The following is a 13,800-nucleotide window of genomic DNA, read 5'->3' as shown; positions in this document are numbered from 1 at the left end:
ACTGTCATGTGAGACAGGTAGTAATAAACACGATGTGCAAACATTTATTTGTGGTGGTCAATTTTAATTTTGTGGCAGACTGAGAAATAAATAAATGTATGGTAACATATAGCATTCCAATGACGCTCTCACTTGTATGATGTCACAGGAGTAGGAAGTGCAAATATAACGACACGCCTATAATCCCACCCACTCTAAAGTGTTACTAAACTCGACTGAAAAGCTAACCAAGCCAAAGTAAGGTGAGCTGACCCGACCTGACCCGTGGGGTACTATGCAATGAAAAAGCACCATTAGAGGTGTGTATCCCATCATAAGGGTTTTGTCAAGTCTGTGATTTTCCCACAGAATTTCACTACTTTTCAACTATTGCCACTGGTTGTTTATTCAGTGGGTTGAATCAGTGTACATTATTCATCAGCTGTCAATCTTAAAGTAAGATTTATTTATAAAACCAAAAGTTTTGTATAAGGGTTAAGATCACTGGGCTAGTTCTGATTGGCCATTGGGCTAAAGAGGTATTACACCATGCTGACCAAGCGAGAATGGAAAGCAAACAGCAACAACCTTACTATCCTCCTGAAAGGACAAAATTGACTCAAGAAAAATGGTGTCAAAAACAGACAATGTTAGAAACGGCTATAAAGAAAAACGTCTGGACCAAGAAATAGCTAAAACATAGTCTATGTGTTTTGGAGGAGGTGTGGCTTTGGCGCTCTGAAAGGAGGGTGGGATCTTATCTAGACCCATCATCTGTTTACCAATAAAACCATTATAAAATTCCCTTATTTAGTGTGTTTTGGGTCTAATTCGAGTAGGATTTAACAGTGGTCTATCAGTGCCTGTCCGGCAAATGTGACCCTGGACCATTAAAACCAGTTATAAGTCGCACGGGCACACAGTAATACTGACAGCTGTTTGCCAGTAACTTACTGTAGATTTAAATGTTTGCTATTTACTGATAACATATTTGTCTTTACAAAATAAAACTATAAAATAACACCTCATGCAAAGTATTCTGGGAACAAAAATCTGAAGCAAAAAACATAATTAGATCTTTAATATTAATATTTAGATAATTAATATTTAGATTTTTTGCACCCTCAGATTTTTAAGTAGTTGCATCCCGGCCAAATATTATCCTATTGTAACTTATTTATTCAACCATCAGATGACTTCAGATTTCAAAAAATTTACTAGTTTTGTTTGTCACAAATAACATCCCACCAACAGCACCCCACACATTACCACCAGTGACCCACAGAAATCATTATAGTGTCCATTAAAACCAATACAATTCCCTTTAAACCACTAAATAAGATTTTCTATTCAGCTGTCAGCATCTATAAAAAATTATAAAACTGAAAGCTTTATTTTGGGACTTTCCTACTACATTGCACCAATCAATGTGAGATGTTCAATTTACTTTAAACCCCAAGGAAAGAGAGAAGGAAGAATGTCCGTCTGTGGAAGGGCTGGTGGGGGTTGCGCGTCTCAGCCAATAAGAGAAGAGCAACACTAATGTCATTTCAGCGCTGTGAACACACAGGGTCTTTAACTGGCGGGGCTACAGACTGCGTGTTTACTCAACGCAGCTGGGATTCAAACTCACTTTCTGCGTCTCCGCTATGTTGGCCCATTGCTTCGCGTTATTTGGATACTGAAACGCAACGCGCCCGCTACCAAGCGCGCTGGTTTATATTCAGTCATCGGGACTCGAGCAAATGACAGCATTTGTGAATATTTTCCAATAACTTCAGGAATACATCAGCTCATCACCTTGAATCCACCTTTTTCTTCAGTGTAAGTATGCTTTTTCATATTGTAATGTGCTGTTTGGGATGTTTGTAAGAAATATAGAAATAATGTTTTCCAGTAGACTACACCAAAATGCGCAGGGAGTCCCTCAGGAAAAGTAATCATAGTTTTATTATATAAAAAAGTAGCAACCACGTTTATCATATGTATAACCATAACTTTACTGCAAATAAACATAGTTTATTATATAGTGAGACCATTAGTGGTTTTACTACAGATAGGTAAACTAGCCTTGGTTAATGTTGGTTTAAGTGCTGTGTGAACTTATCTACTAACTTTTTGCGCTTTAAATTGGAATGATGATGAACATTAATTTCATGTTATACGGCTACCTCCAACTAAACCTACGAGTGTTCAATTGCAACCATGTTTAAAGTGACCAACTGGTGCGTAAAGGCGCACAGTACAGCATGGAGTATGTAGTGTGAAGCCCCTGTGGGTCTCCAGATGTGTGCGTACTCACATTCAGCTGTTCATTGTCAATCAGGACACGGCTGGCATTAAAGTGACTTCTTTCCTGTCATTCCCGGTGCCGTTTGTCGCCAGACGCGTAACGCAAACACGACCCGCCTTTCCTATAATAAATCTATTATAACTGGGCGCGTTCCTCGTTTCGACCCTAAGGTAAAACTGTTACTTGTTAAACACTTGCCGTTAGGGATCATTTCCATGTTGGGAACATTTTCAGTGCTGTGTAATTGGTCTGAGCGCGCATTTGCCTCAAGTTTGTGTGACGCACCTATTACCGTGTCTTTCGCGTGTGTATACATTTTTGGTTTTATGTTGTGAAATTGAACATGAAAAGCTGTTTTTCAGCACTATGTCAGAGTTTGAGCGAGAAGAGCGCATTTGTTGTACTAGGTGTTGGTGTCACCTAGCGGTTGTTTTGCTTGAGGAGAATATGGCCTCGTCAGTTGTTCCAGTGCCGTTGCTAGGCAACGGACCGGAAGACAGCGTTAAAGGGATAGTTTACCCCCCCAAAAAGAAAATGTTGTCATAATTTACTCACTCTCATGTTGTTACAAACTTGTATAAATTTATTTGTTCTGATGAACACGAAGGAAGATATTTTGAGGAACGTTCATGAGCCCATTACTTCCATAGTAGGAAAAAAAGAATACTTTGGAAGTGAATGGTTACAAACATTCCTCAAAATATCTTCATTAGTGTTCAAAATACATAAATACAGGTTTGTTACAACATACAAGTTGTGTGTAAATGATAAGAGAATTTTCATGTTTGGGTGAACTATTCATTTAAATGAGCATATACACTAGCAGAACAATCTCTATACGGATCAATTTTACACATAACCTCTCAACTAACTAACCAACATTGTTCAGCCCTAGATGTATTTATTATCATATAAGTTACTTGACTTAAGCAATGTCATGACCTGCTGAAAAAGTAAACAACACAAACACACACACACAAAAAAAAATGTTTTCAGCGCCAAATAATGTCACAAACAGCTGTTTACCATTAAGACCATTGCAAAATTCCTTAATTGGGGTCTATCCAGTAGGATTTATTGGTTGTTTCCCATCCACCAGATAACATCCCAACAATAAAAGACAAAGCATTACCAGTAGAGACCCACAGGCACCATTACAATCCCCATTAAAGCCATTAAATCCATTATTAGAATATCTGTGATGGTTTTTTAACAGATTGGAATTTTGTGTGCGGGAGTCAAAGTTAACCGGATCCCTAGGGGGTCTCAGGTGACTTGAGTGGAAATAAAGTGGCAGGTTTCCAAATGTGGCACCCAAATAGAGATCTGAGATTGTTATGTAAAGACTCAAGTTAATAGATGAGCCATTAGGACCACATGTAAAGCTCTGTCTCAGCTGACTGGAATGTAGAGAATGATGTGATATTTCCTCCTGGATGGCGTGTTTGAAGTCGGTCAGCATTTATGGACTGATTCTGGCGTTGACTGCATTTTAAATGAGATAGTTTGGAAACAATTTTGTATACACCCTTCCCAGTAGAGAAGTTAGTAGGTAGGTAGACAATATAAATGTTAAACAGGTTTTTGCATGTTTAGCAAACAACACCGCCTTAGTTTAGGCTTTTAAAACAAGGAGCATGTTTGGGATTTATACGATAAATAATTTGCCTGCTATGTGAATAGGGATATTTGTGTAGGAGTACAAGTCTGTGTGTGCTCATGTAGCTACAAGAAGGACAGAAAGAGCGATTCTAACCCCCAAATCCGGCCCACAGGTTATGCTCAGAGGAGTGCTTGTATATACCGTGTTGATTTACTAGCGGAGAGCAAAGTGGGTTCACAGTGCCCCATTTATGCTCAGAGACCCTGACGTGTGCTCCACTATGCAAATCACCCCACACCTCGAACACATTTGGCAGCTTTCTATCAGCTCGCCCCCTGAACGCTGCCAAGCATGGATAGGGACAAGTTGCTCTTTAGTTGCGCTAAAGAGTCAAACAGTTAGACTCTGATACCGGCCAGCTGGCATTCAGCCCGGCGACCAATCCAAACCACTTCTTTAAACAATGGATATTTCCACAGATACCAGCGAAAACAACATCACAGAGCATGCAGCCAGACGATAGGGTTTTCAATCAGCGGGGCTGTGGAGGTACTCTAAGGGGTCCACAGAGAAGATACAGATACAAAACTATTTCTTGATGGATTTGCATGATATTCCAGATGGTCAAAAAGCTGTCACTGGGGCAGTTCCCTTTAAAACATTCTTATATGTACCATTTGGGTAGAGATATGTATTCATTTGGTACCAGTGCCTTTGAGCTATTAATATGACCTCTTTGGGTGTACTTTTTGAAAGGGTACCAGCCATAGGGACAGCCTTTTTTCTGACAGATATATATATATATATATATATATTGACTTTTGAGCACTTGTCAAAGGCAATGCAATTCAATGTTTGTTTATAGTACAGTAAGGGCTGTCAAACGATTAATCGCGATTAATCGCATACAAAATAAAAGTTTGTGTTTGTATAATATATGTGTGGAATTATTATGTACATATAAACACAAACACATTCATATATTTAAGAAACATTTACATGTGTATATGTATTTATTTATATTTTAGTGCTGGGCAAAGATTAATCGTGATTAATCGCATGCAGAATAAAAGTGATTTTTTTGCATAATATATGAGTGTGTGCTGTGTGTAATTATATAAATACACACACATTTATATATGTATTTAAGAAACATTTACAAGTGTATATACATTTATTTATATTTTAATATATTAATATAAATTAAAAAAATTATATTTAATAAAAAAAATCTGAAATGTATATATGTATATGTGTGTGGTTAAATAAATATACATAATAATTACACACAGTACACACACACGTATTATGCAAAAAAATCACTTTTATTTTGTGTGCGATTAATCACGATTAATCTTCCCCCAGCACACATTTTTATATATTTTATATTATATATATAAATAAATAAAAAATTATATATAAAGAAACATTTTCTTAAATGTATACATATATGTGTGTGCAATATATTTACACATATATTAGACTAACTTGAATTTGTATGCGATTAATCGCGATTAATCGTTTGAAAGCACCAAGCACAATTATTTTGAGAAAACATAATGCCATCGTAGACTTTTTTTTTTTTTAAGTATTTTGTTATTTGTACTAAAGCCACCCGAATAAAAAATAAATAAAATGATCATGACAAATGCAACAAATAAAGTGACCCAGATTCGAACATACATAGCCCACATCAGCACCACAATGCAATGTGCAAAAACTGCGGATCCAAAGCTCCATAATAAAAATCCCCTCCATAACAGGCTGTACTTAAACATCACGAGAACTGAGGAAGGTCGATCATGTGAGCGCAGGCGACCGAGAAAATCAAATTAACCCGCCACAGCTGACAGCTTGTGGGTCAGGACACTTATCTGTCTCGGTGTGGGAGATGCTTGAATCGTTTCTACTGTAATTGCTCACTGACTGGTTTCTGAGCCTTGGCTCGCTCACCAACCACATCCTATTGAAGTTGCGGAACAGCGGGTTGATATTAAAACACGTCACATTCCCAAAATCTAAACAGACAGCAACCCTTAGGGAGACGATAAATAGTTAACTCAACAACAAGGAGTCAAAAGTCTTTTGCAAAGCCCAAGAGATCATAGTAATTCATTTTGATTTGCACTTTTTTTTACATCTTTTTGTAAAAGCAAGGTTATTTGGCAGCGCAGTAATTACCCATGTCAGCCATATCAGACGTGGAGATTAAAGGCAGGTAATGATTTCACTCGGTCGGGCAGACGGCTGCCGGCAGCTCCCTTATAATCAAAGCGTGAGACGCGTGCGGCAGACGTTCAGCAGAGCATGGAGATAAGAGCACCTCGACAACCACCGAGATGATCAACCTGACAGCTAAAAAGGTGACATGATGCCGAAATACTGCTGTTTAGATTAAGACCTCACTGGACAATATGGAGTTTATTATGCATAATTTATATGATTGAGATGATTTAAGTAGGACACGGAGAGCAGATGTGTGACATTTCATTTACAAATATTTGGCAGTGGCTATCGCCTCCTCGGCCCAGGTCTTAAGCTGCGTGTCCTGTTTGGTCTGCCATGCAGGGTTGGTCTATATCCAAAACCCACAGAGAAATGTTTTATGGGTGCCACCGTGTTTGCACATTTCGTAAAAACTGTATGTCTTTGTATATTAGGCTTGGATAAAAGAAAGTATAATTCATCACAGAAGAACCTACACACTCGCTAAAATAGATTTATCCTTAAGTGGGTTGTGGGACGGAAGACATTTACTATGGGGTTTGCTAATGAATGCTTGGGGGCTTTCACGCTAATGAAAACTAGCAACCAAACAGGGATTTTATTGTGCGCTTGTTTGGCCAGAAAAGGTCTGGGGGTTTAATCGTTCGCATTGGTAACAGGTTGTAAAGAGTCACGCTGTGTGTTAACATGAATGAACCCCGGAACCAGAAGGATTGCTTTTCTTGGAACAGAGAAAACATCATGACACGATTCATTATCCGAACACATTCAGCTGTGAAATGCAACATGCAACAGCTTGCTGTTGTGTCTCGTCCTGCTTTTATGGTTTTAATCCCGTAAAATTGCTAAATTTCACACAATATATGTGTGTGTATAGACCTTTGGACTTATGTTGTCCAAAATACAGTAAAACAGGTTGTTAGGGAGTTCTCGGTACACAAAAGTTTAATAATTGCATTAAGGTTTATGTGAAGGTTAGGTTTAGGGGTTGCATCATTATCCTTGTGTAATAACAGTGAAAGTCAATGAGAAGTCCATAATATGGCAAAACCTGTGTGTGCGTGCACACAATGTACTATGCTGAGAAACTTTAAAGAAGCCCCTAAGGGTCTAAGACATCTGTTTGGGAGCTGAGGGTTTTACCTTTCAATAATATACTAGTTGCTCCTCAGAGAGACTTGACTTCATTACACGTTCCACTCCCGTGACCCATTTCTTCTTCTCTGCCTAATGAACCGAAATATCTCTATCCGTCTCATTTCCTCTCTCTTGCTTATCTGTGGTTGAAGAACAGATTCATCGACTTGGATCTTGCAGTACATCGAATAAATTCATGTCACTGCTGCGCATATAGATATTGTAAAGTCCATGTCTAGGTCCATCAGCTAGGTCCATCCTCAAAGTGACAAAGGGCAACAAAGCAGAAAGCAAATTTTGGGAAAAATACATTTTTCAAACCAAAGTGAAACACTAACTGCAAAAAAATACATTATAACTAAGGGGTTGTTATACGACAATTATTTCAATCTTAAAAGTTTTTATGCAGTTTGGCTGTGACTTTGTATAGCAACTTTGTATTTAATTTTTTATTGCAACTTCTTACGCAACTTCTTATGCAACTTTGTACGCAAGATTGTACGCAACTTCTTATGCAATTTCTTATGCAACTCTGTACGCCACTTCTTATGCAACTTTTTACGCACCTTCTTACGCAACTTCTTATGCAACTTCTTACGCAACGTCTTACGCAACTTTGTACGCAAACAACTTCATACACAAGCAACTTCGTACGCATCCAACATTTTTCAAACCAATGTGAAACTGGGTAAAATGATTTAAACCGTACAAATTTTTATGCAGTTTGGCTGTGACTTTGTACGCAACTTCCTAAGCAACTTTATACGCAACTTCGTACGCACGCAACTTCGTACGCACGCAAATGTGAAACTGGGTAAAATGATTTAAACCGGACAAGTTTTTATGCAGTTTGGCTGTGACTTTGTACACAACTTCCTAAGCAACTTTATACACAACTTCGTACGCACGCAACTTCGTACGCACGCAAATGTGAAACTGGGTAAAATGATTTAAACCGTACAAGTTTTTATGCAGTTTGGCTGTGACTTTGTATGCAACTTCCTAAGCAACTTTATACGCAACTTCGTACGCACGCAACTTCGTTCGTGAGCAACTTCGTTTGTGAGCAACTTCGTTCGTGAGCAACTTCGTTCGCGAGCAACTTCGTTCGTGAGCAACTTCGTTCGCGAGCAACTTCGTTCGCGAGCAACTTCGTTCGCGAGCAACTTCGTACGCGAGCAACTTCGTACACAAAGTTTTCGATAACGACATATTGTCTTCTCCATGTAAACTGCGTAAACACAAATCTTTGATAATAATTACATCAAGCGCATTTGTTAATTCGGTCTATAGGCATACGTGAATATAAGCAAAACAACAATGGCAAACAACAGGATTGCGAGCTTCGCCAAGAAAGTTTACAATATTTTGGCGTTTTAGGGGGCGCACACACCAAAGCGTTTAAACATGGCTGAAAAGCAAGGCGCTGCCTGTCAGCTTTTTCAGCTGAGCGCTTGTGTTGCTATATACAGTCTGCTTTATCAGTCGTTGAATGATGCGCAGGTTGGTTGTTGTGATATTTGCCCACCCCTCCTCCACTGTGATTGGACAACCGAGTGAGAATTGCCGAGCTATGCATTTCACCCAGAGTTGAAAATATTTAAACTCTCGGCGCTCAGTGCGGATAAACCACAGAGCACCAGCGTTCAGCTCTGACAAAACCAGCCAGCTGCTAGCGTTTTTAAAAAAGCACAGCGCTTCCATTGAATAAAATGTTAAATATACGCCGGCCGCCGGTGTAAATGCTTTGGTGTGCACACTTTTTTATATTTACCTTAATAGTTTTGCATCCTTGACTGTTTGTATCTATTGCTGTGTGATGAATGCGTATGTATGCAGGCTTGTAGTGCTTCTTTACAATGTAACATCGCCATCTACTGGCCTAGCATACCTTACAGCAGATTTAGGATCTGTGCAAACGCAGATTTTTGGACGGTGCTGTCACGTGTACGTAAAACTTTTCATAAAACTTTTCCGTTTCTCACTACATCGTTGTCGTGTAAACATAGCCTAGGTGTACATATATTCAACTAATGGCAAACAGACCATTGTGTACAGAAATTCCCTGAGGAGGTAACCATAGCAAACGGTAGACCACTTGAGCACCGTCATTAAAATCGAACATTAAAAAATATAGAAACTGGTAATAATTTATATCTTTATTATAGACGCAAGATGATTTTTTCACGTTAAAAACCATTAAAAGTCACAGTATAATTCATACCGCAGCAAATACAAGTAAAAAAAAGAAAATCTAATTTTCTCGCCGTTTAAGGAACAGAATACCATTAGTTTCGGAGACTGGCCCCTTACACAGAGGCCCATTATGTGAGGATTACTATATCAACTCCAAGTGTTGAATTACACGTCATCGTAGTCACCCCAAAGCAGCGCTCTTCAAAACAGCCTTGCGGTGAAAGTACAGTCGAGTTTGTCATTAACTAAGGTGAGCTTGTCATGTTAGTGGCAATGAATTATGTGAAAAAGAAATGGATTGTGTAACAGGGCGTTGTGTGTGAACATATGTGTGTTTTAAGCCCTAATAACCAACATGCCCTAGGGGTCTATTGTCATTACCGTTGCATGCAGCCCCCTGCCCAAACCCCAAGCTTACATTTCCCTGCTGGGAGGGCAGTAATTACCTTCCAAATGAGAATGATGCAAGATAGTATTCAGTGTTGCACAATTTATCAACATAATGACTGAGGTCCGAATTTGGCTCTCTTAATATAGCACATCGGTAGCAGACAAAATGCAATACGTCCGCAAAATGCTTACCAACCCCTGACTGGATATCGCCAAACATACTTTGTGCCGCAAGCGACATCAAAGTGATGTTAACATTATTAAATATATTTTCATCAGCACCCAATTAACCGTGCGGCAGGATCCATGGCCAAAAAACACAGCTAATGAACTAGCAAAACATATCAGCTTCATCGTTTCAACATGTTGCAGTGTTCTTTCACTAATAAAAACAAATCACATGTGCTCGTACATCTCCTTGTTAGCCCTGTCTGTTGCGCTTCCTCTGCGTGTCGGCCTGGGAGTCAAATCTCCCTAATAATCACACTCGACGGCATTAGCAGCAGATGTTCTGTGGTCGTTCGGTACAATTGTAATTAGGATACGTGGAGGTAAAGGGTCGTTGTGCATGGTAGATGCCCGCTGGAGTTTGATAAGGGTCGGGCTTGGGTGGTCTTAAACTCTCTACATGAGGCACTATTCAGACCACCTCGGCTCGAACTACACATGAGTTTGTGGTTGCATGTCTTGTTTCTCGTTAAGAGTAATGAATGCACATATGCACAACATATACATGTACGCATATAAAAAGGTGGTGGTCATTGGAAAAGTCGGCTGGAAGTTATTGAGAAATCGCATGTGCTTCGACATGCACCCAGCATCTAAACCTTGTGTTCGTTTTGTGTGGCTTTGAAGAACATATTTGGGTTTCATTTTCGGATGGGATCATTTTTGCATAAAGGAAATAAAGGGTTTTTGCATTGTGACATTATTTTTAATTACTTATTATGAACTATTTATTAAATTTTCATGTAATGCAAAGACAATTGCAAACTAATACATCATGTAAGTACCGTTTGATTTTACTTTAATTTTAATACAATAATGAAATCTGCTAAAGTCATTTTTTGGGAAAAACAGGAAATAAAAAATTTTAAAATAAACATCTAGACAAAATGCATTTATGGCACTAAAATAATGTCTCAGAGACTTCTTTATGCAAATAAAACTACTTAAAATTTCGAAATTAATATATTTTGGCAATAAAAATAAACCCCCGTTCTATCTTCTGCAGACGAGCTGACATCTGTAGAGGTTATTGTGACCTCTCTACTTTTTTAAAGTGGAATGTATCAGTTAACAATATCAAATTAAGCAGGCAGGAGAGGGCAAGGAGGCTTCTAATAAAACAGAACCCATTATGAACTAAATGCATGCACACACGCAGCTGGTCTCTGCGGATGAGAAGCCAAGCTCAGTCCCGACTCTTCAAGTGCTTGCCGCGCAGTGCATATACGTATCTTCATTACTATAATCTTCTCAACATTATACCGTATACCTTTATGACGCAGTCACACCTAAGTCAAATTACAGTACTTTTACGGTCTTAATTACAGTATAGAACCGTAAACACGAGTTCAGTTCGGGTTTTTAAGACTGAATGGAGATTTTAAGGAAATAAAACCTTTTAGCTAAAATGTTGCAATACATTAATATGTCAGTACACTCAAAAAAAGTGTTATTTTCAACAGACAAAGCTAACCTAATTTAGGTTGTTTCAAAATGTTGGGCTGTTTGAAAAACCCACAGTTGGGTCAAATATAAACATTATAGTTAATATAACCCAACAGTTCTGTCCCTTTTGACCCAACCCTGGGTCGAAATAACCCAACATATTTAACAGTAAAAATATGCTGGGTTATTTTCAACCCATTGTTGGGTCAAAAACAGACAAAGCTAACCTAATTTAGCTATGCTAGTTGTTTGAACCCATTGTTGGGTCAGATATAAACAGTTTTGAGTTAATTTAACCCAACGGTCTTGTTACTTTTTGACCCAAGCCTGGGTTGAAGTAACCCAACCTTTATAGAAGTAAAAATATGCTGGGTTATTGTCAACCCATCGTTGGGTCAAAAACAGACAACGCTTACCTAATTTAGCTATGCCAGATTGTTTGAACCCATTGTTGGGTCAAATATAAACATTATAGTTAATTTAACCCAACGGTCTTGTTACTTTTGACCCAAGCCTGGGCTGAAAGACTCCAACATTTTAGCAGTAAAATATGCTGGGTTATTTTAAACCCATCATTGGGTCAAAAACAGACAAAGCTAACCTAATTTGGCTATGCTAGGTTGTTTCAAAATGTTGGGTTGTTTGAACCCATTGTTGGGTCAAATATAAACATTATAGTTAATTTAACCCAACAGTCTTGTCTTTTTTTGACCCAAGCCTGGGTTAAAATAACCCAACATTTTTAGCAATAAAATACGCTGGGTTATTTTCAACCAATCGTTGGGTCAAAAACAGACAACACTAATTTAGCTATGCTAAGTTGTTTCAAAATGTTGGGTTGTTTGAAGAACTCATTGTTGGGTCAAATATTAACATTATAGTTAATTAAACACAACAGTCTTGTCTCTTTTTGACCCAACATTTTTAGCAGTAAAAATATGCTGGGTTATTTTCAAACCATCGTTCGGTCAAAACAGACAAAGCTAACCTAATTTAGCTAGGCTAGCTCTGCGTTCCAGTTTGTTTTTTTATGACCTTCCCTCGCTAACTTCCCTCAGTCTCGTTCACTCGGATGTACTTCATTGCTTACGTTGTACGAGTGCCCACTACTGCTGAAACACTTGAAGGAGGTTCAAATGGATCCCCCTAAGCCCTTGATCCCATGGAAAGTGGAGACAGCCCTCTCCATGTGCAAAGCGCGAGTTGCTGAAGTGACGTCACAATCATGATGCATTGTGGGATATGGAGCTGCATGAAGTGTACAAGTAGACAAGTGTACAAGTGTACTCGGTCAAAATCCATACAAACTTCCCTCGTCCACTTGACAAAGTCTAAAACTGGAGTGGAACGCACCCTAGGTTGTTTCAAAATGTTGGGTTGATTAAACCCATTGTTGGGTCAAATATAAACATTTGAGTTAATTTAACTCAACAGTCTGGTCCTTTTTTAACCCACGCCTGGGTTGAAATAACCCAAGATTTTTAGCAGTAAAAATATGCTGGGTTATTTTCAACCCATTGTTGGGTCAAAAACAGACAAATCTAACCTAATTTAGCTAGGCTAGGTTGTTTCAAAATGTTGGGTTGTTTAAACCCATTGTTGGGTCAAATATAAACATTATAGTTCATTTAACCCAACAGTCTAGTCTCTTTTTGACCCAAGCCTGGGATGAAATAACCCACCATTTTAGCAATAAAAATATGCTGGGTTATTTTCAACCAATCGTTAACCTAATTTAGCTATGCTAGGTTGTTTCAAAATGTTGGGTTGTTTGAACCCATTGTTGGGTTAAACATAAACATTTTTAAGTTAGTTTAACCCAACAGGTGGGTTGTCCTTTTTTGACCCAACAACTTTTCTAAAAATGTTGGGTTGGGTAAAAAACATTCAAACCATGTTGGATGAAACAACCCAACAAAGGTTCATTTAAAAACAACAGCTGGGTTTATTCATATTTAAGGCAAGCATGAGCTGAAATTACCCAGCTTTTTTTACAGTTATATGAGATACATTTTTGAAGACAATTTTTGAATTCTCAGACAGTTTTGCAAAAAAATCATGTAACATTGGCTCATAGTGTGAAACTGTGGCCAAGGTTCAAGTCTAGCTCGTTGTAAAAACCTTAAAAGAGCATTTTATCACTCGACGTGTCCCTGCACATAACAGTTTGATGGTAATGCCAGCTAATCTGACCTTTCTTTTACTCGCAAGCTATTCAAGACCGTGATTATAGCAGAACGTACAGCCTTTTATTAGGCTTTACAACCCTGCTCTGTTGTGAAGGTGTCTAAAAAACACCCGT

General features: G+C 38.4%; 1 protein-coding gene across 2 annotated transcripts in view; it reads left to right on the top strand.

The window, feature by feature from the left end:
• The first annotated feature begins 1,555 nt into the window (after nt 1-1,555).
• Nucleotides 1,556-13,800, top strand: part of prickle1b (prickle homolog 1b) — a 31,304-nt gene continuing 19,059 nt past the window's right edge. Inside the window, exon 1 of one of the 2 annotated variants that reach the window (XM_065284975.2) lies at nt 1,556-1,803. Coding sequence is in view for 1 of the 2 variants with exons in the window: in XM_065284974.2 (XP_065141046.2) it covers nt 6,215-6,238 (24 nt within the window). In the remaining variant the exon portion in view is untranslated. Of the gene's footprint in view, nt 1,804-5,898; nt 6,239-13,800 lie in introns of those variants that run through there. The other variant, XM_065284974.2, reaches the window with a different exon arrangement.

The sequence above is a fragment of the Paramisgurnus dabryanus genome, chromosome 1 (genome assembly GCF_030506205.2).
Source record: "Paramisgurnus dabryanus chromosome 1, PD_genome_1.1, whole genome shotgun sequence".
Lineage (NCBI taxonomy): Eukaryota > Metazoa > Chordata > Actinopteri > Cypriniformes > Cobitidae > Paramisgurnus > Paramisgurnus dabryanus.
This window is presented reverse-complemented; position numbering and strand designations above follow the sequence as displayed.